Below are 25126 nucleotides of genomic sequence, written 5' to 3'. Positions count from 1 at the left end.
TTTTTTTTTTTTTTTTTTTTTTGGCGCTGTCGATTCGAAATCGCTTGGCGCGTGCACGCGTGCGCGCACACGCCATTATCTATTTTCGTATATCGTTAAAACAAACATACACACCGTACTGGATCGTGCGCGAAATTTTTCAAACGAAACGAAAATTCCTTCTCACGTTTTTTGTTCGTTTTCTTTCCTTTCTTTTCTTTTGACTCGCGGCTGTCATGGTTCCCCCGTTTGCTGTATCTAAGCTTTGTGGCGTTAACGTTGAAAAGATCGATAATAATCGCAATAATCAGAACGTTAATAATATTCAATGATAATAGCGGTAGTAGTAATAATAGTAATAATAATCGTAATCTCTAAAAACTAATACCTAACAGTAGTCAAAAAGAAAAATCAACAGCCCTGCTATTACATTCCTAGTACTTAGTACGATCTGCACATCCGCTCATCGTTTTATAATACATCTATATGTATATGTATACGTATGTACAATATGTACCTTGTGTGTACAATACACTTCGATATGTGAAAAGTAAGTACACCTATGGAACTGATTCATAAGCTGTACAATAGTCCTACGTGATAAAAAGAGTACCGACACCTTCGGACACGTTCGTCTAATTCGTTTAGACACGCACAAAGATCGGGCACGTGGAAAAATTAGTTCGAAGGGATACGATTAAAACGAAATGTCACAAGAGAGAAGAGAGAAAAGAAGAGGGGGAGGGGGGGGGGAGGGGGGTGAGGGGGGGGGGGGGGGGAAGAAGGAGGAAGAGGAGGTAGAAGAAGACGAAGAAGAAGAAGCAGGGTAGAAGGACGAGCAAGAAGAAGGACAAGAAAGAAGAGTAAAATAATAAAATAATCACGGTTTAAGGCTAAAGAGAAACCATGACGACTGGGATTATAGGTCCTATCGACACACGCGGTATGCATGTTGCTAAAATGAACTAACGTTTGCGTGTTTCTAATAATAATAATAATAATAGTGGTGGTGGTAGCGGCGGCGGTGGTGGTGGTAGCGTTAGTGGTAGCAGTAGTAGTAATAATAGCGAGACTAATATATAGCTGGGGAAATGTCAGTGGTAAAATGGTAGTGGAGGGAGGATGATAGTATTAGTAGGAGTAGTAGTACTAATAGTGTAGTAGTGGTAGTAATAGTAGTGATGGTAGTAGCAGTAGTAGTAGTCGTGGTAGTAGTAATAGTAGTAGTAGTAGTAGCAGTAGTAACAATAGTAGTAGTAGTAGTAGTAGTAGTAGTAGTAGTAGTAGTAGCAGTAGTAGTGGTAGTAGTAGTAGTAGTAGTAGTAGTAGTAGTAGTAGTAGTAGTAGTAGTAGTAGTAGTATTAGTATTAGTAACGGTAATGTTCCTGTTTTTTTATATTTGTTTGTTTGTAAAAGTAATAGTAGGGTGTCTACCAAACACCTTCGGTAGAGACCAATGTCCTTTAAATTCTGATAGCTACATCGCTCCGTGACATTGCTTTCTTTTTTTTTTATATTTCCTCATTTTGATATCATCAAAATAGTAAACCAATAGTTTAAACATTGTAGTTAATAATTACTATCTATATCACAGATCCAAGTGACTAAACTCCTTTAAAAATATAATATAAATATGTGTATGTGTAATGGTTCGCGCATAATATATATACACACATAGATATATATATATGTATATGTACTCGCAGATGTGATTGGAAAACAGGTAAATCAAGAAGTGCGGAAACTTGGAAAAACTCGCGTAGAAACGTACGCGCGCGCGCGTTAGTTTATGCTAACATCGATATACCACGACAGATTGGTAAAAACAAGGAAAATCGAACGATCGTGGAAACGAACCGATTCGTCGATCGTGTGGTGGCACGTCTCTTTGAACGGTGCTATTTCATTCTCGTTAAAATACGCTTATCAGCGTCCGTATTTAGATAATCCATTAAATGGACCGAGAAGTATGTAAGTGAGATAGACACGTGCAAAACGGTAATCAATTCACAATTGATCCACTGCATTGTTAAAAGATCGAAATGAAAATTAGTCGGTGCGTAAAAATTGTTTAATATCAACGATTAATCGACGATTGTGATTAAGCATCCGTCGTGATCCAGAAAGTGGATGCTCTTTAGGCACTTTGTTCAACCAGCACCATTAAACGAGACGCGATCAAAGAGTCCGCGTTTCGGGCGAATCGTCACTCCGTTCGTGGTAAAAATCGTGATTGCTGGCATAAACTGACTTACTCATTGTTGCGTTGAATGTATTCGGGGTACGGGATGGGAGAGCTGCTTGTAGTATTCGAGTACTGAGCGTAGAGATACAGAGCAGGGTGAAGCCCTGGCGGAGGAATGCCGCGATGCAGTTGCTGCGATTGATGATGCGACTCCGATGAATCTATGGGGGATGACGATATTTGCGGATAAAGTTGGGAGTTGAGGCTATCCAGCGAACTGGAGGAGCCTGTCGTTTGGTAGACACTCTGCGGTGTGGTGTGCTCGTGAGACACTGGTGAATTAAGTGTGAACGGCGAGGACGCCGAGGTGGGACATACTACTTGCTGCGGTGACTGTTGATGTTGCGGTAGGGACTCGGACACGTTGTCGTCTAAACACTAGTTGGTAGTCTGCGGATGTAGCAACGGTAGAGGAAGTTGAAGATTGTTTTGCTTGGCTAAACTCGCGATCTCAGCCGCGATCCCTCCTTTCGAACCTGCTAAGCCGTCCAACGAGGAAGGTCCTTCGCTGTAGCGTAAATCGCAAACAGGACTCTCGAAACCTGTACCTGGAGTGCCACCACCGGTACTCTGGGGCGTAGATGGATTGTGATTCGTACTGCTTTGATTCATGTCACGATGTACTCGATTTTGGTGTCGTATGAGATAACTATCGCGTACAAAGGTACGTCCGCATATGTTACACTCGTACGTGGTACTTGCAGTATGGGTACGGATGTGAATTGCGAATTGACTCTTGGACGTGAATGTGAGAGAACATCTGTCGCACACCAACGGCTTTTCGGCAACGTGACTCCAACGGTGTGCCGTCACGTAGCTTTTCACTGCAAAACGTTTTTGACAAATGTCGCAGGCATACGGCCTTTCTCCTGTATGCACTCGTTTATGAGTATTAAGACTGCTCTTTTGAGTAAACCTTTTCAAGCACAGCTCACATTGGAAAGGTCTTTCTCCTGTGTGCGTCCTCATGTGCACTTCCAAGTATGGTTTCCGACAAAAGCTTGCTTCGCATACCGTACAATGATATGGTTTGTTGCCTGAATGAAGCTTCATATGTACATAGTACGACGAAGCAGAGGATAGCACCTTGCCGCATACCTTACAGGGCTGTGGCTTTGACCGCGAACCCTCTTTGACAGTTTGTTGTCCAGTAGATTGACGGTTTGGAACTTCTTGTTGCACAGTCTGACTCTGCTGTTGTTGACCCTGTTGTTGCGTTTGCTGTTGACTCTGTTGTTGAGTTTGTTGTTGACCCTGTTGCTGACTTATTTGTAACGTAGTCTGTTGCTGGGGTTGTAGGTGACCTTCTTGCTGAGAAAGGTCTTCACGATCATCCGACAAATTCACCATAGAATTTGAACCATCTGAACGGCTCGAAGCAACAGAATAAAACCCCATGGGTTCGCTTTTAATTTGTTGTTCAAACATGGATGTCATTATATCAGTCTGTTGCTGCTGAGCCAGCTGTTGCGATTGTGGCTCCTGCTGCTGCACTGCTTCTTGATGGGGGAGCAGAGTCAGGTTGCGCTTGACAAGCTGCTCATATCCTGCGTACCAATCCACCTGCATGACAGGGAATGTCTATAAATCGCCATTTATGACACTCGTTATGGCGGAAAAATTTTCAACGATGTAGATACACTCTTAATTCCGGTATCATGCATGTCCGACTCTTATATACGCGTGTCAGGTTAGACCAATTGCTTTGACATTTATCTTTGACAAGTGACAGAAGGTAACTGGATGATCAGCTGATTGCATAACTTTTACGCGAACCACTCGAAGACGACACGATGCCGTCGTCAACAGAACGTAACCCAGCAGTGAGCAACACGGGCAACTCTATTTTTAAAAAAGCGACGGAAGAAACGGCGGAATATTTTGACTGCGAAACCGGATTCTTCGTAAGCGCTTCGCAAGTGGGGGTCGCTTTTGCCATAGCCGAGGAAGAAAGCAGCATTTTACGAACCTTTGCTATTGTAGTGGTCCGGGCTAGGGTCGAAAAACGTCACGCCTCATCGAGCGCACGCCTCCCGTTCTCGAGCGGCTTCACGGACAATCGCGAAACATTTCTACGGCCAAATTGTTTTTCTCCGACACAAAATATAAGATGGCTGCTACTATATTTCACGACCGTCACCTATATACACTCGTACAAACACACGCACCTAAGTACCGACCGACGATATTCGTCAACTTTTCTAATTGGCTGCCCTTCTTAAACCGCCAATATTACGCTCTACCACGACCAACATCGCACTTCCAAAACCGCTGATTGGATCGATCTTTCACAAAGCTTTATTCACCTGTTTGATTTTATGCATATTTCATGGACAAACTTTCTCTATATAAAGAACTTTAATCTCTTTCAACGGTTCACCCATTGCGCGTTAACTCAGTGGGTATTTAGCCAAAAAAATATCATAAGAACGTAAAATGTTTACGCAGATATTCCAATCTTTTATCTCGTTTCTATTAAATCGAAAATTTATATCCATCTCGCTGAGCTGAAATACTTCGTTCAAGAATTTCAAATCTAACTAACAACAGACTGAACAAATATATAGATAATACGGTATAGATATGACTCATTTAAAAGTAAAAGTTGTATACTTTGTAATAACAATCATATATATATACATATATATATACCATATATACATATATATATCATATATATATATATAACCAAAATTTAATAAGAAAGAAATAATTGTTTATCAAGTATTAGAATGTTATAAAGTAGTAATTTGAAATACTATTTCTTATTGTTGCATTAATTCGATTTAATAAAGCAACGTCGTAAATACGCGTATCTCGTTTCAAATATTTACGCGTTATATTAAATTAATTGTGCGCAGTATTTTAGTTCACAATACAATTACTAAACGCGCCTTAAGTGACGACATTCTAGGAACTCTTGGGGCCTATCAAATGTAATATTGAACCACTAATAGAGAAACTGCTACTACCTGAATATAATGTTCCTAAAAAAAGCAGGCAACCAACTCGAGAATTTGTATCAAAAGTGTTAAAGAGATAACCCATTTATAAACTTTATAAACATTGCTGCCCTCTAAGTATTTTTCGAAATTCATTAAGAAAATATAAAGTTTAATACAGAAACTAAACAGTGGTGTATCTGATTCCGATATACAAAGTTCAACAGATAGGTACGCTTTATATAATATATAATTCAATAATTTATATGTATATGTATATGTTAGAATATTAGTTCTTTTGATAATATTCCATAATGTTAATAATAATAACCTCTATTCGAAATTAATATATCTCGTACACACCTACTGTAACTTTAAAAAGAAGTATAACCGTTTCAATTTCAGCACAATATAACAGGTGACCATAACTTTTAATTCCTATATTATCGTAAAATAAAATTTGAACTTGATAACAATTTAATTTTAATTTATTGATAAATTCGCTGATTTCTATATGAAACTTCTAGTTCCAAAAATGGCTGTATCGTCAGAAAGCGTAATAAGTCCTGGCTTGAATGATCCAGTAACCAAAGCAGTAGTAGATAATATAATGGGAAATTTACCTACAAAGAAACCCCCTGTTCGATGTGATGATTGTGATCTTTCATTTACCAGTCAAACAGTATTAGATACACATTTACAAGGAGCGCGTCATGCTAAACAGGTTTGTGCAAGTAAAGCAACGAATCGTACTATACTACTATAAGACACTTAAATACAGACACGAAAAGTTGAAGTATGAGGTAACACACATGCAATAAAAAGAATCATTCATGAATTTTAAAACGTATATAAAACAACATCAGATCAGATAGAGACATATGCTTGTTTTACAGATTAGATCCAAAAATATAATGGCATCTCTTGAAGAAACCAAAGTAGCATTTACAAAAGACGAAGAAACAAATGGATTGAAATGCAATGTGTGTAATGTGTGTCTAAACTCAATACAACAACTTCAAACACATTTAAATGGTATATTACAAAGTAAGATTTATTTCATACCTTTGTATGTTTTTAACGTATTAAATAAATTTTATTTTCTATAGGGAGCCGGCACAAAAAGAAAGCTATGAGAGGTAATACACGTTATATGGTACGAAAGCCGCTACCATATGGGCTTAAATGTAGTCGCACTTTGTGTATGGATAAAGTAATAGAAAAGAATGTTGCTGTACTAATTTATTCTTTATTGTTATTTACATTTGCATGCTTAACACTGCTGCTTACTTTTGCTTTCCATTTGTTTTTATGAGCTAATAGAGACTTAATTCTGCCTAAAAGCTTTCATTTGCCAATCAATATGGAAATGCTTGGTGATACTTTCATGTTCGTTATAATTTATACATCATAATTTGGTATTTATTATTAGTTATTTATTTATTATGTTTGTTATATACTTCTACCAAATTGAAATTGTATATTTATTGTTTATTACTGATTTGTCTTTGAGTATATCGCCACAAAATAATAACGTGATAACGAGTTGATTAGTTACATATTATAATTAATAAAATTAACATTGTTTACAAAATAATTTGGCTCCTTTTCAGTTTCACTGTATCCCTTTCAGTAATATATAATGTGCAAATGCATTTTGCTATTTCTTACATTTCTCTTTTACTCCTATCCTTAACTTTCTTCTGTAAAACAATAACTTTGAATAATCCAGTGTTTAAATCATAATAGAATTAAAATCAATTATTAGTTTCTTGTACAAAACCATTTATTAACTACATTTCGTTTATGTTCGATAGCAGGTATAAATTGTAATACCTTTCCCAATTATGTAACACAAATGAAAAATCAAAAATTTTTATGAGAAAATTTACATAAAATAATATATTATAAATACATTTTTTTTATTTTGAAGAGGTAAAATTTGCTACACACATACATATACACATCATTAAAATCTTACGGTGGTCTTTTGTTAATAATGTTTGTATTAATGGTTGCTTTTTCTATGGCATGAATGTAGTGTTCAAGCTGATTTATTATCACATATAACCGCTTCAGCGGTTGTGATACATAGATAGTGTTGATCGCACATTGATGCTTAGGTGGGTGGACTGACAAAGATGTTGGCAGTTCAGTGACATCTGCAACTATGAATATCCAAGAAAACACTGTGTCTAAAGGCGTATCGCTTTCATGCAGCATGTGTAATAAAATCTTCAATTCTCAGATGCAATACAACGTGGTATGTTATCAGTAATAAGGTAAATAAATATTACTAACCTTTTAATGATATAATTTATGTTTAATTGTAGCATATAACATCGAAAAAGCATACTGGTAAATTAAAACAAGCTAGGACTCAAAAGAAAAAAAGATTTTTGCCATATTGGAAAAAACCTAAGCCTGGTGTAAATCCTAAGAATTTCGTTCAATCGCTATCGAACAATTTTGTACCAGGAGGTTTCACGAATCAGACATAGGAAAATAACGTAATAAGATGAATATCTCTATTTTAATACTCATATGAATTATTTAAGTACATGTTTTATTCTTTCCAAGAAGAATAATTCATTCCAAGTAGGATCATGATTCTTTAAACGACGAAATTAATTTGATACTTAAATTTTGAACATTAAGTGACATTCACATATACGAATAAGTAAATACACAATGTTATATATAATTTTGTAATTCACGAACATTGGAGGCTCTGCCACGTTAAGATATAAACTTTTCTCTTTGCATTATTTCTTCAGGATATAATATAAATATACATATAATTGAAACACAATTAGTTCAATTGGAAATCACATGTAAATTTTTGTCAGATGCATTTAATAATTAAGGAAAGTTTTAAAAACAAATTGTACAAAGTGCCGATGTTGCATTAAAAGCTAAGATACGTTTGAAAGATTGACATTGTATTTGATATTAGATAAAATAGCGCAAGAAGGTACCGACGTAATGTATGAATGTATATATGTTCATTTAAAAATGAATGGAAAAATATATAATGTTGTAAGTAATAATAATTAATAATTTTTTATTAATCCTACAACATAAAAATTTTGTTGTCGAAATTCCGTTTTCTTTTCAATGCGTTATGGTAGTTTCAGGCTGAAATTCAGATATACGTAATGTAAACCTAAGTTAACAAGGAAATATTTCATTTATATTATTTTAGCATTACCTGCGTGGTATACTTGCTTAATAAACGACGCATTTCTGCATTCTGTTTTCGTAACGATTGCGTCTCAGCATTTAATCGATGCCTTTCCTTTAGCACTTCATAATACTTTTTAAGACCAATCAATAGATTATCCCATAGTCTTTCTTTATCTTTCGGAAAAATATTCCTATATCGTTCCCAAAAATCAGTTATATCGTCGTCCGTTATGTTACGTGATATCGTGACTTTCTCTTTAATTACTTTTTTATCAGGTGATACCTCTTTCTTAACGAACTCGTATCTTTCCACAAATTCTTTTAACGCACTTGAGACAAATTCAGTTTCAATTGTCAACAAATGGCCTTTATCGCAGGTTAATGATCGTTTTGGTTCGCCATCTGCTACAAGAATAAAAACTAATATACGCAATTGTAGTAACATAATAACAATAATTGTAGTAACAACAATAACAACAAGATTAATAAATAACAGAAGCAAATAGATTGAGTAGTTATTTTGATAAATTGGTAATATTGAGAAAAAATTTGAATAGATCAATTTCAGTTACGCACTGTCAGTAACTTCGATAATGCCTTCAGATACACAAGTCGATACAACTTCTGTATTAACAGGCGGTGTTTCGGTCGAAGGAACGCTTCTATTCATAACAATGTCACTTTCATGACCATCATCGTGTAGTTTTTCACAACAAAGTACTTCTTCCATAGCTGCCACTAACTTGGCTTCTTTCGTATTAAGTGTATCGCTGCCACAAACATCAGAAATAGTGGCTCTGAAATGTTTATTATTGATATATTTTATTACAGTTAACGTCAATTTTATGACTTTCCTTTTAAGATCAACGATATATCACGTACAGGGACGAAGAACTTTCCGTAATTTCTGCAGACTGTCCACAAACACTCGATGTGCTTATAGTTTTAACCGTACACGTGGGACAATATGCATACGGTAAGAAAAAATTCAATAAAAATTGAAGTTCTTCTTCGGCTGTAATTTTTAGAGCCTAAAAATTCAATTATGTTTATAACTAACTTATAACAACACGATAACGATATTATTTATATGGAAAACATCACCTCAAATGCTTTATCCAATCGAATCAATAGCTTATCCTCTTCTGTGTAATCGGAGAGTAAATTCTTCAAAGTGTCTTCGATAAGGTAATCACAGTGTTCGGAAATTAGTTTAAGAATATGATTTAATAAGCGTCGTTCTAAATTAATTTCTTCTAAGATAGTCGTTGGTTTATATGATTTAGATATTGTTTTTCGTTTTTTGGCTTCCTCTTGTTCTTGAACGAAGATCAAAGAACTTTGCAGATCGTCTGATTTTTTAAATAAATCATTCTTTAAGTAAATTTTACCTGCTTTCAAGGCACACATCGCTCCGCAATACGACGGTAATTCTTCCTTTTTCAATAACTTTACCTCCGGTGGTTGCCAATCCATTATTAACAATTGTTCGTGTATAATTCTATCTGCCGTTAAAATCTGAAATATGCAATCACCGAACGAGACTATTCCCATTAATTACACATTGTTATCGTACCTTATCGACTAATTCGTTCGCAGTTTCGATATTCATGTCCCAAATTTGCATGTACTTTTTATCGTTGACGACTGTCAGATGGTTCGACTTTTCTTCCAAGTCTAGTATAGCTGTATGCGACTTTAGTATTTGATTCGTGATCTTTTGAATTTCCGCCCTGGTCGACTCTTCCAGTGCCGTGTAAGTCTTCCTTAAATTATTAATAACATCCTGAAGCCTGAAACGTAAATAGACCCGTTCGGCTCACTCGACTGAAATTATCAGGACGAGTAATTTAACGTTGGCACGCACTTGTTAATTTTTCTTTTCTGTTGATTCTTTACGATAGTATTCTCTTCGTCTCGCCGTTTCAGCACCGCGTAATTATAATCCAATTTCTCGGTATTCATCATACAGAAGGCTTTCATATTCTGTATCTCTTGTTGAAGGTTCTGTATCTCTAACTCAAACATAATCTTTTGTTTCCTAAACTCTTCTTGATGCTGTATCATCGCTCTCTGCATTTCCTCTTCATACTCGCGCATTACCTCCTTCCTTTTTTTCCTCGCGTTGAATGTATCGTCATTGAGCTGCTTAAATAATACATTCCACTTTTCCAAAGAAGATTCCAAAAGTATTTTCCGCTCCATTTCGATGACACTTTCGATCAATTCTACCTCTCGGCGATAAGCTTTGCTCATTATTCGTATCTAAAGAAAACATTTCGCATGTATCGGTTGGAAATGTATAAAACAAAAGGCTTCGAGACGCGTATTACTCACTTGGTTTTCCATCCTTTCGATAAGCAAATCAATCTCCTCGTTCTGTTTATTTACATCCTCGGCGTACTGTAGATCAGCGTTATCAAGTTCTTGTTTCAATTCCGCGATCAACGCGTCCTTCTTCTCTAAGATTTCCAGACACTTGGCATTTTGACTCTCCAACTCTTCGTGAATATCCAGCGGATGTTTCGATGCAAGTATAACAGGCCATTTTTCCGTAATCTCGCGATATTTCTCCGTGCATTTTTTATCTTCCTCCTCGAGTACCTCCAATAATCTTTCTCTCTTCTCTCGCATCTCTTTTCGTCTTTGCAGTTCCTTCGCGTCACTCGCCACTCTGATGCCTGTAACCTACATCACGTGATAAAACATCGTTCGTTAACTCGCGATTCTTACGTCCAAGCAATTATAAGTTATCATCCTAATTGGTTACTTGTTGACTCGAGAGAGTTTCAAGTGTATTTTCTTGAAAAATAATTATTTGCGATTCGAATCTCACATACATACCACTTCATCGCCTTCTGCGGCTAATTTGTCCAAGGCTTCTATGCTATCGAGTATTTGCTTCTCGATAGGAGTTATTTCCTCGATTTCTTCATCTTGATCTTTTATCTGTCTAACATCGGAATAGTGTTAATTCTTTTCACTCTCTGAAGCGGTATCTATGAGATAGATATACTTTTTCTATCTCTGCTATCGGGATTACGAATGAAAAATGTGTGTTCCTCGATATTTCGAAAATTAAAGTTAGATCGTTTATACGCATAGGCTGCGTATCTTTTAACCAACGATTTAACTATATAAGTAGCTTTTCAGTGTATCAATCTGTTCGAAACATATATGAGAGAGATAAAACGTATATCGATTATTTTTCATGCCTGTTTCTACAAATTGTTAATCCTTATGTATGTACATTTTTTAATACATTTTAATATATCAATATATTTGTTAAAGTAAAACGTAAAAAATGTAGATACGTACATCTAGGAATTTTTAATTAAAATCCTCCGGTAATTTCAAGTTTTTAATTTAGATTCTAGTTGTTGTATTTTTAATTTAGACCCTTCAATAATGTTCAAAATTATAAGATTATGTAACATTTCAGCTAATTATGTATATTATGTTCTGTATTTTTAATTAGACTTTGGTTGTCAAATCACCGTAGATGTACAAATGTATGTAAATACACTGCATCATCTGTTCTCATTGTAAGCAGCATGAAAAAATTTTGTGTAATTATGCAAAGATTATTCGCAACTATCGTCCGGCGTTCCTTAAATTTTCTGCGTTTTCATGGCCTTTGTTACATGGCATTGTAGACATAAGAAAATTAAATCAAAATATACTAACCTACAACTATTCCGTTTTACCAGTAAATTTAACCGATGTACGACCAGTTTTAGATTGCTGATCGCAACCGATGCTGCTGCCTAACAGTTTTATGTATTATCTGACATCTAATTAGTTATTTAATGATTAGCCAAATAAGAGGCAACAATTGATTTACAATTCTGCCCACATCTACATACATACGCTCAGAATATATGAAAATACGATCGAGTTCATTGTTATTTATTATCTTTCTTCTACTATCGTTGAAAGAAAATGTATGGTATTAATATATTTACTATATAAGATACTTTTATTGAAATGTTATACGACCCTTACTTATCTCGTGTTTGTATACGTCGTTGTATACGAAGTCTGCGTGCCAACTTCCGCTCGTTTGCATCGTATGATAAAATAGATGGTTCTTCTGTATGTACTGTAATTTCTGAACGTTTATCTTGCAATGACATGTTTCTTTTACTTAGATGCGCGATAATATACGTGAAAAAATATATGACTAAGATTGAAATTAAGAGATTAATACTCATATATCATTACTTCGTATGAATATTAAAAATAGACATACTGCGAAAAAGGTTAGATATTATGGATTTATAAAAACTGATAACCAAAGATTGCAATTACGTGCTTACATAGAATAAACAATTTTGTTTGTTCGATATGAAATTATTTTCCTCGTGCTTATTGTTGGTAGGTAATAAGTTTGTAATATTTATCTTTCCTACAGGTGGCACTGAGTGTACGACTGTAAGATAATTATTAGATTGCTTCATTGGAGGTTGTCGCCACCGTCACTTATGCCGTCTTATGCAATTAAAAAAACAATATGTCTCGATAAATAAAAGATAAATAAAAGATATATATATATAACGCAAACAAAGATATAGTTCTAAAATAATCCAATCGAGGTTCGGTAAATTATACGTCGCAAAATCAAATTGCAAGTATACCAAAATACAAATCCATTGTTATCGACATTTTTCACATTATTCATTCTAACACTTTAATTACTCTTGCAGTATTTAATTTTTGCACTACTGTTTTAGTAATTAAACTACTATCTTGTACAAAATTTAGACTTCAGGAGTTCTTTAATCTACGCTGTTTATTACTATCCATTTGAGGTAAAGAAATATAAAAAAGTAAAATATTTAATATTTTTACACGAATCTCTTATTGTTTCATTGTATTTTATTCGTTTTAGTCATTATAAATATATATTTATATTGAGACATTAAAAATAAGTGAAAGATTTAAGACGTAAATTATATAGAAAAAAATTATAATAAATATATGGTATTACAATGTAAACTCATAAAGTCTTATTTAGCAATATAATTTGTGAAAAGCCCTCATAATATTTTATTGTACTACAATACCATTTACAATTTAATACAGAGAATATCTTTATGTATAGGTATATGGGTACTGTACGTTAGAAGGTGCCCATAAATCACCGGTACAGAACACGCAATAGGCGTTTCTCGTTCAAAGCGTTCTCAACTACAAAACAGTCGTGAAACTGCCTTCGTTTTCGGACGAAGCAATTCGAGTGCGACGGAAATCGCTTTCTCTAGCCTCGATGACGTACTTTAACCGACAAACGGATGTTTGATATTGTCGCCAATAGAGTTAATGTCATACGAACGAACCGTTGCGAAGCATTAAAAGAAGGTACGACACGTAAAAGACAAACGAACGATACGTCTCGTGAATTCGCAGCACTAGATCGACGCCATGAATCTACGACTTCGACGCGATTTTAGCGGAAACAAGATGGAGCATGGCCAGGTCTGGCTCGATGCACTCCGGTGCCTTATACCGCTTCAAAACGCATTATTCCCCTATCTCGATTGAACTTTGAATACGATACTAGCAAAAATAAGTGATAATTCAGTGAAATTAAATATATACGATTAGAAATACAACGCCCAAAGAACGTACATAAATTTTCGATATCATTTTGGTATATCGTCCATTGTATCTGTTTACGATATTTCTCGGTATTCTATGTTTATATGTCTTACACGGTAATTAACGTTATTTATAAAAATTGCATCGCAGCGTGACCTCTATAATTTGTTAAATTAGCGTATTCGAAAGAAATAAAATTCCTCGTTACATCATGTCCCGTTCCATGATTCGTGTCTAAACTTTGCCTGTATCGTAGATAAAATAGCATCGCGATATCAAACAAAATAGAAGTGTGTATACATAAATTTTTTATATCGTAACTCGTATGTATTCTGTATCCAAGGTATTCGTATACAAAGACCGTTCGTGTTTGAACTAGAAAATATTTTAATAGGTTGTACACAGGATCGAACCGACGCGTTTGTTTGATCGTTACTTCCTTGATTAGAGAGCACGTCACAAGAGTTAAGTACTTTTATTTTCGTAATAATCCGATTTTCCGTCTTTATTCTTGGTAGAAAGTACCGATGCCCCGGGTAATTGGCTGCCCCTAAACCGGCCCTGGTGAGAGCGGAATGGAAAGAGAGAAAGAGATAGAGAGCGTGGAACAAAGATGGCGGATGAGTGGCGTCGGCGGAGGAGGCACAAGGTAGGAGGAAGAAGACGAAGAGATTACGGAGTAGGAAGAGAAGAGAAGAGAGGAGAAAAGAGGATAGAGGAGAACACGGGGTGCGGGACGATTCGCCAGTGGAGAATGGGGGAAAAGAGGCGAAGTGAAGAGACGAGAGGAGAGGAAGAGACGGTGAGGGACGACGCGCGGCTCGGGGGTTCGGGTTAGCTCGTTCGACCCGTTATCCCTTCTCTCCTGGAGACCCGAGTTCTCTCTCCCTACCTGTCCTTGCTTCGATTCGAACGAGTCCCTCCAACTCTCTCCCCTACGGGGATGTACGAAAAGTTTCCCCCACCATGGGTACACTTCACCGGCTGGCGTGCGACGATCGCGATTGCAAGTCGCTGCTTTTCGAGGTAGACTCGTTTCGTTCCCCTACGTGGTATCCCCCACCATGCAGCCAACAGCGATACTAGCCAGCGAGCCATACTACGCTCCCGCCACGGTGACGTCACTCTGAGTAGTGTAGTGCAGTGAGAAGGAGCGAAGCCAGCTCCATCCGCGTTACATGGCCCGAGTGAACGAAGCGAGTGCGTTTAAGACGTACATATACAAGCGTGCATCGTAGCGATCGAGTTGCACTAATAGTACCATTAATTTTCTCGATCAATGCACGTTATGTGACACGGCGAGTTGTGTACGATCGCGAGAAAAAATATAGAGGAAACCGCGCCTCGCTTTTACTAACGAAATATATCTGACGTGTTATACCATTAACGAGGTACCAAGCGGTGATGATACAGTGATGTGAAAGAAGCGACTACGCGCGTTAGTGAAGTCATAGAAAAGAAATCAAAGTAAGAGGAAAGAGGAAAAGGAATATAGTGTGTCGTGTGCGCGGTGAAAAGAAAAGAGTTGCACGTTCTAATATTCGCCAGGAAGAAAACATCAACGGTTCTATCCGTTGGTGGATCGATTGTTTTCTTTTTTTTTTTTCAAGTGGGGTTTCACGCGAGAGTTTGGAAGCGTGTCTGGAAAGGCTCTGTTTGTTGATCGGTGTACGATATCAAGAAAACGACGGTTGAAAATCATCAAGGCAGATCGACGCGAGTGTAATAATGCTTGGCAAATATGCGCTGGGATGTATCGCCCGCGCATTGTGCCCGGTGTGCTTAGTGTGACGTGTGATTAACCGCCTTTCTTCATACGCGATTCAGTGGTATACGATGTGGTGTTCGGCGACGGTTCTGATCCTTCTAGCCGTTGCCATCAGTGGTGTCCACTATCGAGGTTCTTCCTCCACTTCTTCGTGGTCGTCGTGGTTGTTGTCGTCGCCGTCGTCGTGGTTGTTGTCGTCACCGTCATCGTCGTCGTCGTCGTTGTCATCGTCATCATCGTTGTCGTGGTTGTCGGCGTCGTTGTCGTGGTTGTCGTCAGCGTACGTAGCGACGCAAAAATTTGATCGCGAAATCTCCGTAGCCACCCTGTTTTGTTGGCCGATCGTTCTACGGCGCTGCCCTGACGACAGCACTCATCGTGCTTGGGGTCACCACCTTCCGGCTAGTGACTAGTGATAATCTGTTTGTTGCCAGTGATTAAATTGGGAGTGTCGAAGTGGGAGGAAGCTCCTTCCTTCGTCGTGGAATACGCGTAACGTAACGGTTTCTTTGCTTCTTGTCGCGTGTGTGTCGCGAGCTACACGCGAGAAAGTTTTTTCTTCTCGATCCAAATAAGAAAAATTGTGCCGTCAAATCCGAATCGATTATTTACTTATTGATTTCGTGGCGAAACGAGCAAACAACGATTCGAAAAGAAAGTCGGCAAAGAGAAAAAGAGAGGTTTTCTTTGGCCGACCTGGTGGCGGCATTGAATATCGGTGGTGTGTGGTGAGAGTGTGCTGTGATTAGCGTCGGGCGAAGTTGTGTGTCGTTGTACAGTGCCGCCAAACGATACCACAACATCCGATCCCAAATGAAGAGTTCGGAGCAAAATGGTTAGAGAGACACGTCACCTGTGGGTTGGAAATCTGCCGGAAAACATCCGAGAGGATCGCATACGAGAGCATTTCAAACGGTAAGCGTATCTTTATTTCCTTTGTATCTTCCTTCTAACAAAGCCTATCTTACATAACTACATATATAATATATGTCTCTATGTACATACGCACTAACAATTCGATTCGACGAAGTCCAAGCCACACCGTTTTGTTCTTTCTACCTATATAGCTAGCTTATAGTTTATATGATAGCGTGCATGGAACTTGGATCTTATTTTTTCGTTTACCTTCTCGACATACCTTTGTGTATCCCTCGATACGAAAGGACAAGAGTCTCGCAACGTTAATGCGAGATTTACGAACCTTCCGGCTCATCGAAATATTTCTTGTTTGCCCATTAATCCTCCAGTCCAGTGTAACGAACTGACCGAAAAAAGAAATACACAGTGATCCTGTGCATACATTTAAGGGGGGGGGGGAGTAGACTGTCTTTGTTGTTACTGCAGTTTGGGCACGGTCAACGATAATTTCACCGAAAATTTGCGACTGTACGGTCGTGCCTTCGTAACGTTTGCCAGGCTTTAGAACGGTCGGTTCTAGCCAAGCCGGAATCTCTAACAACGTTGTATATATGTATATGTATGTACGATATTTCATGGCCGATAAACCAGAGAAATGTCGCGCGAATCTGTTTGTTACTTATTATTTTGTTTACACGTTCGTGTAACAAAGGAGCGGTATTATCTGTTTGATAAAATCGGAATTCAGGAACACGCGTAAGGTGTATTGGCTCGATGTTTTTAACTCTGTACGTAGATCGAGGATCCTGCACGCGTATGTACACACCCACACCTTACGTACACACGCATACACGGCGTGCGTTATACGAAGAAGAGCCTTGGCTCTGTCTCTTCTCTCGTAGCGTGAGCGCGCCGTCATTTGTTTTTTCCCCGAAGTAATAATAGCTGAGGACAGCCATTTTGAGAGCTCGCAGCGGCACGAAGTTATTGTTCGACAGTGGCACTCAAACCGTGGATCCACTAGGCACGCCTTTCGCGCGTCTAGAAAAGAAAGCGCCCGAATAACTTGACAATCTATTACAAGCCATTTCGTTTACTTCCTAATTTCAAAATTATTATTTTATGTTATTACATATCGTCCAACTTTTCCTTTTTATTAGGTTTTACTTAAAAACCATAAAACCTTAAAGTATTTTGTTGAAAGATCGAAGTAAATTTCCGATTTAATGTTTTGACAAATATATTAATAGGTTCTATATGTTATCGTGATTGAAATAAAAAGATTATAATATATAATACCCTATTAGGGAGGACTTATCTTTATTCTTTCAGTTTACCACGATAAACTATCGCACGGACTTGAAAAATTTTCTTTTACCGACTTTTGGTAGTTTTGTCGACTTGAAAAATACTTACTATTTGCGTATTTTGGACCGGGTATCGTTCGTAATTTTATAGATATTCGTTAAATGTACTAAAAAATAATACGGATAATACACACTACGTTTATGAATTGTTTCGGTTGTATCCAGTTTCGTACGGATGTATTTGCTTTATGTTATGCCGTTAAAAATATCCACAACCTTATACGCGCATTTACTACACATATAGAACAATATCGTATAATACACAAAATAAGAATGCACCTGAAATGCAGGCAGAATAGTTAAAGAGCAGAGATCGGAGTAGGAAAACAGAAGTGAAAACTAACGGTGACGTGGCGCAGTGGCGCTCAATTTTCGGATACCCAAAAGCTTGAGATAAGTACAATGTACGTTATTTTACTGTAAATAATTTCACAAAACTGACAAAGTTATTCTTATTATTATCAATTTTGCCACGTACGATCGAACGATTTATTAATTTAGAAAAATAAGTCTTATAAATCGCATTTGATACATTTATTATATTATGTACTACGTACAATACTAGTTGGAACACAATGTAGTACTACGAGTTTTAATTATTTTGCTTAATTATTTATATCAGTATTCATTAAGAATTTTATTTACCAGTTACGTAAACGACGAAAATCGTCTCTATTCATAGTTACATCACGAGTCCTTTCACATTTGGAGGTTGTAACTATTCTAAGATACACAAGATACCCATAAACATTGAAAAAGAAATGTCAAGGATGTTTCTGTAAGTTCATAGTTTCTTTGGGCTCGAACGCATTTTCGAAAGCAGAATATTTAACTTTGTATCGATTAGGTGGCGTGATGTAATATTATCTGACTTCCAGTAGTAAAAGAATAGAAGATATTCCCCTATTTCTAGGGGAAAATGAATTTCTCATGATTTCGTTATGGATTCTAGTCCTGTTGTGCTATTAATTTTTCTTTTCTAAATGCACACGTTGTTGAATATTTATATTACTAGCGATGCTGCATTTTACATCCTAGCTGGTGATACATACATACTTGGTCTGTTCACTAGCTCTGTTCTTATGGTCGTCTACCATGCGTTATAGCCTTTAAGGTTCGTCCTTAAAATGGCGGGTGGCGTCGTTACGCCGTTGACCGCCTGTTTCTCTAAACGTGCGATAGACAATGGAATAATATATGTTAGAATATAATTCCGAATGTCTTTTCTTTTTTATACTTCAATGTTAAAATGTGTATGCGACCATAGTTTTATTATCGCATTATTTATAATTTTTCATTTTATTTGTAATGTTAGTTTCTTTTTCCACGATGATCTTATAAGAGATATATTTATAAGTGTACGTAGAGAAGTATGTCTTTTTTGTTCTATAATATGATTTTTCCGATAGCTAAAAATTGATTTTATGTTTGTTGATTTCATGTATGATTTTATGTTTATATTTTATGGTTAAGAATATGCAGGAAATAAAAACTTTATATGTGAGAAATAATTAAAAATTTTAATATTCAGTGTTCACAAGGATTTATTTTCTTCTGAATTTTATACCTCGTGTGACTGTAACTCCAGACGAGCTTGATATCTCACAGAAAAACACGAAGTAGATTCATGTTTTCGCTATGATATGTGATTACTCGAGGTACTTTCCGTTATTAAACGACTCCAAATACTTGTATTAAATATTTTCGTGTACATGTACAATTAGCTGCATGTATGTAATAATCACTTTAAATTTTATCTCATCCATTTTTCGCAACGTAAGTTTTATGAGCTCTTTTTTAACTATCCGTTACAACACCAATTTAGGACAACACCAACGAAAATGAGAAATCTAGCAGATCTTAAGCATGCTTGTTACCCTACGTGGACCGTGCATGAAGTCAGAGATCTCGATTCTGAAAATGTGTTTTGAAACGCACATCCGGTACATTCTTATGCGCACGGCATGTGCATCGTATTCGTGTAATGCGTTCTACCTACTTACCGAAACGTAAATTTCCCTCTTATATACACGCATGGCACATGATATACCTTCGAATTTCTGTGCGTTCGCTATAAGCGAGATATAACTGTATCCATCGAGTGTGCATACGTATATATGGTTGTGCACAAGTAATATGCACACGTATCGCGTTTGCAATTTATGGTCACACGGAGATAAGAGTATGCGCAGCATTCATATACATGTATATGTATATACGCACTCAACCTGCGAGATCGTGTGCACGTTAGATTATATTTACAATTTGTATGTGCGCGCTCGCGCGTATGTATACATGCATGATGGGTCGATGTATTGACAAAGTGTTTGAGAATGTGTGCGCGCGCGCACGCGTACATGTATGTATGTATGTGGGGGTTGCCGGCGTATTTTGTTATATTGATCGCGCGTGGTCGACCACCTCCCCTTCTCCAGCGCAACTCTGCCCCATCTCTCCCCACCCCACACCGTACCGCGCCCCTGCACCCCATGCTCACCCCACCTTTCCTCTGCGCCTCGTCCTCGTGTTCCACTCGACGTCACCCATCCGAAAACCTTCGACTCTCCGACAACCTCCAGTCACACGTATTTTCATGTGTTAGTGCACCTATGATGATATACGACGATCTGTCACAAATATGTATCCGAGTTATATATCCTCTATGTACACGGGGATTCGGTTTTCTGTATGAGTGTTTGTTCCTTATAGCAGCAATCGAATTCCTTGTTTCTTCGGCGGACCGTTCCTTAAGACTTAAGTAAATCATGTATTTTACATGATATCCCGAAAACGAATTGTTTGTCGTGAAACGCACGAGACGTGATTCGTCGATAATGCAGATAATTAATAGGATCGATATAAATTCAGAATATACTTGGTATATAGCGGGGTATATTTTAGATAATTTTTTATTTAGTTAAACCGAAGTTTCTTTCAAAAAAAAAAGTAACGTGAAAGATTCAACGCTCCACTCGATATCAACTCCTACGTACTTACATAAATGTATACACGAGGTCGAAGATCGAACAATTAATCGGAACGTTCTCTTGACGCATTGCGCCGTTGAGACGTGGTTAATTGCATTCTGAATTCCATAATATAATCATGTTGACGCTAAGAAAATCTCATTTTTTTACTTTATCATGTTCTCGTTGTATATATTTAATTTCTGTTATATTTTCTCGCATTACTACAACTTTATACACGTACAAGTGTTTTCTGATTTATTTTAATCTTCATTAAGGAGATAATCATTTCGATCATTTTCGTTTTTTTATATGAAACGCGTGGCGTTTCTTTTGCAATGATTGCTTTAATATTCGCGTGTAAACTGTCGATAGGCATTCGTGCTAAAGACAGTGCCACAAAACTATAACATAATTTTTCCTAGATTCGTGATGTTCTGCCGTAAACGAATTTTAAGATTTCAAATATTGAGGTCTTCTTGATGAACACCTGCACGAAGAAGTCGATACCGCCAAATTTCTTCATCCGTCGACCCTGTTACGGTATCTGGCAAGCGGCCGGCATTGCGTTTCAAACCGAAACGACTACGTTGCCTTCTCCTTCGTGTCTCGGAGCGTGTCTCTCGTTTCGCGTCGTTGCCACGTCTGTACCGGTCGTTTACGTGTTGTTGGCCTGGCAACGTCGCATCCTTTACCCTCTTGCACACTAAAGCGACTGAGTTGGCAGCTTGGTAAACGGAGCACTCCGTATACTTGCCTCGATCATCGTTCTGCGAACTCGTACACTGGTTGGTCGCTCCTCCGCTGTTCACCCGATTCTGATACACAGGGTTTTTGCTTTAAAGTGTCGGCAAAATTTGTTTGTTTTTCAAAGCTACTATACTAATTTGTGGCAGTTGTTCGTAAAACTACGATAGTGTCTCGTACTCTATCACTTTGTCATGAGATATGTAGCTTCGTGTGTGAATGGCAAATGCTAGTGCTAGCTAAACTACATGCATACTGTGTATATTTGTTATTTACGATTTAAAAATGTGAACAAAAGTCAAAATAAGATTGTAATGATAACATCCTGATATACATTTAGTAACAATATATATTGCTTTTTATGTGCTCGTTTCCGTCCCACCTTTTTATCATAAAATCTTTGAACGATGATTTCCTTTTATATGTTATGTCGTGTTCGTAGATACGTTATAATTGCTAAGTCTACGATTAACACTATGCTCAATATCGGGGAGTAGTCATTCTTTGGTATGATAAGGAAGTGAATCATCTGGTCGTTGTTATTAACTGAAATAATTTATGAAGATGTCAAGCGTCTTTGTTACGTATATAATATATGTATATAATAATCCGTTATAGCAAGGTATACGTATCGTACATGTGTAATATTTATTGTAGATGCATGCATGCATACATACGTATGCATATATACATATAGGTGGATGTATCTCCATGTACACGACTCGTATGTTTTCCAAGGGCTCTTGGCCACATAGAACACACGACTGACTTTCACCAGCAAAGACGCCGAGTTCGGGAAGGAGGTAGACGGCTATGACTCGTTCCAAAAATATCGGCTGAGACTTGCAGCGATTCCCAACGCTTTCTTATTCCTGACTATATGAATTCTATGCGAACGTTTGTTGTTTTTCGTATACTACCGTATTTGAGGTAGCGGGGAATCTATAAACAAGCATTCTTGGTAAAATATTTAAGAAATAACTATGTCGTTAAGAGCATCGTCGATATTTATTTAATTTCAGAAATGTTTTTTATAAGAATTATTTGACACAAAACGTCGAATTAAAAATTGCAGCGTTGAAATAAATTTTATTAGCGCAAATTCTTATTTAGCGAATTTGAAAGATTTTTATATAACTATAGTTCTTAAAATTATAGAAATTTCTATGGCAATATTTTGCAAAATATGATTGGAATTGCTTGTAAGCATAGTTTCTATAATGTGAGCGACCAAGTCTACAAGTATATCACGATTCAAGTTATTTAATTTTGTACACTATATAATTGAAAACTACTTTTAGGAGATAATTGAATTTCAAGAATCTCTTGCAAATCGTTCTTTCTGCATGCATCGTTCAGTAGCATAAAATCGAATGGAACGAGTATACCGTTCAGTGACCCTGTTTAATAGTTGTTAAACGTGAGTGCCCTCATTTTTCTTTAAAGTATGCAGCATTCACAAATAACGGTATAATATATTTTTAGCATTGCTTTATCATTCCATAAGAGTATTGATAAACGATAGCGCAATGGCAATTACACGATCTTTATGGGAGAAAACTAAAAAATATCTTTCAAGGGAGATCTTACGTAAGAAATATTTTTAATTACATTTCTATAATATTTTTTAGGATTTTACGAATTACATTTCTTTTCTTGGGTGCTGAGTATTTGTCTTTTACGATTCTGTACCCTTATGACTCGTACAAAAGTAGTCGCGTAACCGAAACACCTGCCTGCAGAACTTTCTTTTCCTCTTCCCTTCGCGGAATGTCGAACTTTTTGTTCCATTGTTTGATATTAATAGAATGTTTTATGAACTTCGGGGCAACGTTGGCATGTTCAATACGAAATAACAGCTATTCCCATGAGATAAATATCCGAACAGAGTAATTCCTCTATTTTTATGGCAACTTTTGGTAATGGACGCAATGGTTTTTGCAGTCACGTACCGTGCCACGGAAACGTGCTCGAGTGACCCAGAGGGCTCACGAGGAATTGTAGATCTGGAATCGATAGAGTTTGCAGCGACGTTGCCAGCAGTGCGCATCACCATCAAATTGGCAACGTCGCTTCATCTTGGGGCCAGTCAGAACGTGCGTTTTTTGTAGATTTCAAGGCCCTACCTTTCGGATTCAAAAATAATCCCTCCCCGCAGATCTTATGCCATCATAATTGTATCGCACACATTACATGTTCAAGATATTTGTGTTATCATACTTTTGTCGTAAACATAGGCTTTGTTTTCGTTTTTCTGCCTGGAACTGGTGCATTTTACGAGTTTCCTTATCGTAATTATTGGGCGATCGTGTATTCTGTACCGTTACATATGTTATGCAATATACTTATGAATAATTTTCTGTTAGAGATCGAAAGATATAAAACCAACGTATTAATATAATAGGCCGAAAAAGTCTTTGTCGATGATAGAATAAAAACACGTTTTTTTTGTTTATTTAATCTTAAGAGGACGTGTTTTGAAGGATGTACCATAGAACGATCTTACGTGTTCGCGACAAATAGATACTGTCTATAGAAACGATTTTTTCATATTTCTACGCCCCTTGCATTATTTAGTATACGTTGTTACAAATATATTTTGTATTTTTTCAATGAAGGTCGCCATGGGATGAAAAATTATGGACAGTTGTGGTTTTTGTACGACATATCTAATGCAAAATTAATGCATAACGGAGCCACGAGGTTAGTACGTGTATGAAGAAAGAACAAAGGACTCTTTCTCAGTACATTCAGTTGATATTTTTTAAGCATGGAATAAGTAGAGCGAGGCTCCGTTTGAAACGCCTCGAGGGGCCCGGTAATCTGAGATCCGGAACCAGCCCAAGACATCCGGACTAGGGTAGGGCCCAAGTTCTCAGGGACAAAGGGAATTGCCATAATAGATCCGTCAGGCGCAGGCAAACACCTTTTCACTGGTAAAAGCACGCGTTCCGACATCGATTTCTTCCAAGCACGTATAAAATAACTGTTCGATAGATGCAACTAAACGTATCTCCCAATAATAAAAATCCAAGCTTTCCGTCAAGCTACGACAAAACATGTTTATCTCTGACAGCTGTAACAACGTATAGCGTTTCGCAAGAAAAACTCACGTAACATCGATTTCCATTACGATGCGAATAGACTTCAAGTTCAATTCTTCTACCGTTGAGGTGCGACTAAATTCTTCGTTACAGTCGTTCTTCCCATAGAAAATTTCTTATGCGATTGTTATAACTACTAAATTTCAACGATATTAAAGGTTATCATAAATAGTAAGTTATTCCGCGTTACTCTTTGTTCTTCCCAATTTTACGAAGCCACGTTTAATTACAAGCTTCGAAAGCTATGTCCAAAGATCCTGGATACGGGTTTAGTGTGAGCTTAGCCAGATTCTGGTAGGTAGGTAGGTAGATAGGTAGGTAGGCAGACAGACAGGCAGGCAGGCATGCAGGCAGGCAGGCAGG

At 37.1% G+C, this 25126-nt stretch overlaps 4 protein-coding genes across 7 annotated transcripts in view; 2 read left to right on the top strand and 2 right to left on the bottom strand.

The window, feature by feature from the left end:
* Nucleotides 1–1490: 1490 nt before the first annotated feature.
* On the bottom strand, nt 1491–4650 carry LOC100741850 (zinc finger protein 717-like). 2 transcript variants are annotated; one of them, XM_003487453.4, is made up of 2 exons: nt 4194–4650; nt 1491–3787 (listed from the first exon to the last, which is right to left on the bottom strand). In XM_003487453.4, the coding sequence occupies exon 2, from the start codon at nt 3659–3661 to the stop codon at nt 2603–2605; it is 1059 nt and encodes a 352-aa protein (XP_003487501.2). In that variant the 5' UTR covers nt 3662–3787; nt 4194–4650; the 3' UTR covers nt 1491–2602. The 2 variants fall into 2 exon arrangements, with proteins under 2 accessions (XP_003487501.2, XP_024221733.1); XM_024365965.2 differs by lacking the exon at nt 4194–4650 and having other exon boundaries at nt 1491–3793.
* A 479-nt stretch (nt 4651–5129) lies between these two features.
* On the top strand, nt 5130–7839 carry LOC100741969 (zinc finger protein 346). 2 transcript variants are annotated; one of them, XM_012382528.3, is made up of 6 exons: nt 5130–5397; nt 5694–5890; nt 6063–6201; nt 6276–6305; nt 7290–7429; nt 7500–7839. In XM_012382528.3, the coding sequence occupies exons 2-6, from the start codon at nt 5702–5704 to the stop codon at nt 7665–7667; spliced, it is 666 nt and encodes a 221-aa protein (XP_012237951.1). In that variant the 5' UTR covers nt 5130–5397; nt 5694–5701; the 3' UTR covers nt 7668–7839. The 2 variants fall into 2 exon arrangements, with proteins under 2 accessions (XP_012237951.1, XP_024221734.1); XM_024365966.2 differs by lacking the exon at nt 5130–5397 and adding an exon at nt 5436–5584.
* On the bottom strand, nt 7698–12581 carry LOC100741496 (dynein regulatory complex protein 1). 2 transcript variants are annotated; one of them, XM_012382526.3, is made up of 11 exons: nt 12358–12581; nt 11197–11305; nt 10690–11040; nt 10220–10617; nt 9929–10145; nt 9744–9870; nt 9457–9671; nt 9235–9383; nt 8929–9149; nt 8378–8757; nt 7698–8304 (listed from the first exon to the last, which is right to left on the bottom strand). In XM_012382526.3, the coding sequence occupies exons 1-11, from the start codon at nt 12564–12566 to the stop codon at nt 8281–8283; spliced, it is 2400 nt and encodes a 799-aa protein (XP_012237949.1). In that variant the 5' UTR covers nt 12567–12581; the 3' UTR covers nt 7698–8280. The 2 variants fall into 2 exon arrangements, with proteins under 2 accessions (XP_012237949.1, XP_033175378.1); XM_033319487.1 differs by having other exon boundaries at nt 8378–8754.
* Nucleotides 12582–14549: 1968 nt separating this feature from the next.
* Nucleotides 14550–25126, top strand: part of LOC105680419 (uncharacterized PE-PGRS family protein PE_PGRS20-like) — a 100293-nt gene continuing 89716 nt past the window's right edge. Inside the window, exon 1 of the mRNA XM_033319528.1 lies at nt 14550–16636. Coding sequence (XP_033175419.1) covers nt 16554–16636 — 83 coding nt within the window. The 5' untranslated portion in view covers nt 14550–16553. The remainder of the gene's footprint in view (nt 16637–25126) is intronic.

Source organism: Bombus impatiens, unplaced genomic scaffold (genome assembly GCF_000188095.3).
Source record: "Bombus impatiens unplaced genomic scaffold, BIMP_2.2 scf_0155, whole genome shotgun sequence".
NCBI lineage: Eukaryota > Metazoa > Arthropoda > Insecta > Hymenoptera > Apidae > Bombus > Bombus impatiens.
This window is presented reverse-complemented; position numbering and strand designations above follow the sequence as displayed.

Bases quoted from the DNA above. Each gene is read 5' to 3' on its own strand.
- LOC100741496 (XM_012382526.3), bottom strand. From the start codon at position 12,566: ATGAGTATTAATCTCTTAATTTCAATCTTAGTCATATATTTTTTCACG. The intron at 11,306-12,357 runs GTAAGGGTCGTA...TTCCGATGTTAG, and splicing joins CGTATACAAACACGAGATAA to ACAGATAAAAGATCAAGATG. The intron at 9,150-9,234 runs GTACGTGATATA...TAAACATTTCAG, and splicing joins ACGGAAAGTTCTTCGTCCCT to AGCCACTATTTCTGATGTTT.
- LOC100741850 (XM_024365965.2), bottom strand. From the start codon at position 3,793: ATGCAGGTGGATTGGTACGCAGGATATGAGCAGCTTGTCAAGCGCAAC.
- LOC100741969 (XM_012382528.3), top strand. From the start codon at position 5,702: ATGGCTGTATCGTCAGAAAGCGTAATAAGTCCTGGCTTGAATGATCCA. The intron at 6,306-7,289 runs GTAATACACGTT...ATTGATGCTTAG, and splicing joins CAAAAAGAAAGCTATGAGAG to GTGGGTGGACTGACAAAGAT. The intron at 7,430-7,499 runs GTATGTTATCAG...GTTTAATTGTAG, and splicing joins CTCAGATGCAATACAACGTG to CATATAACATCGAAAAAGCA.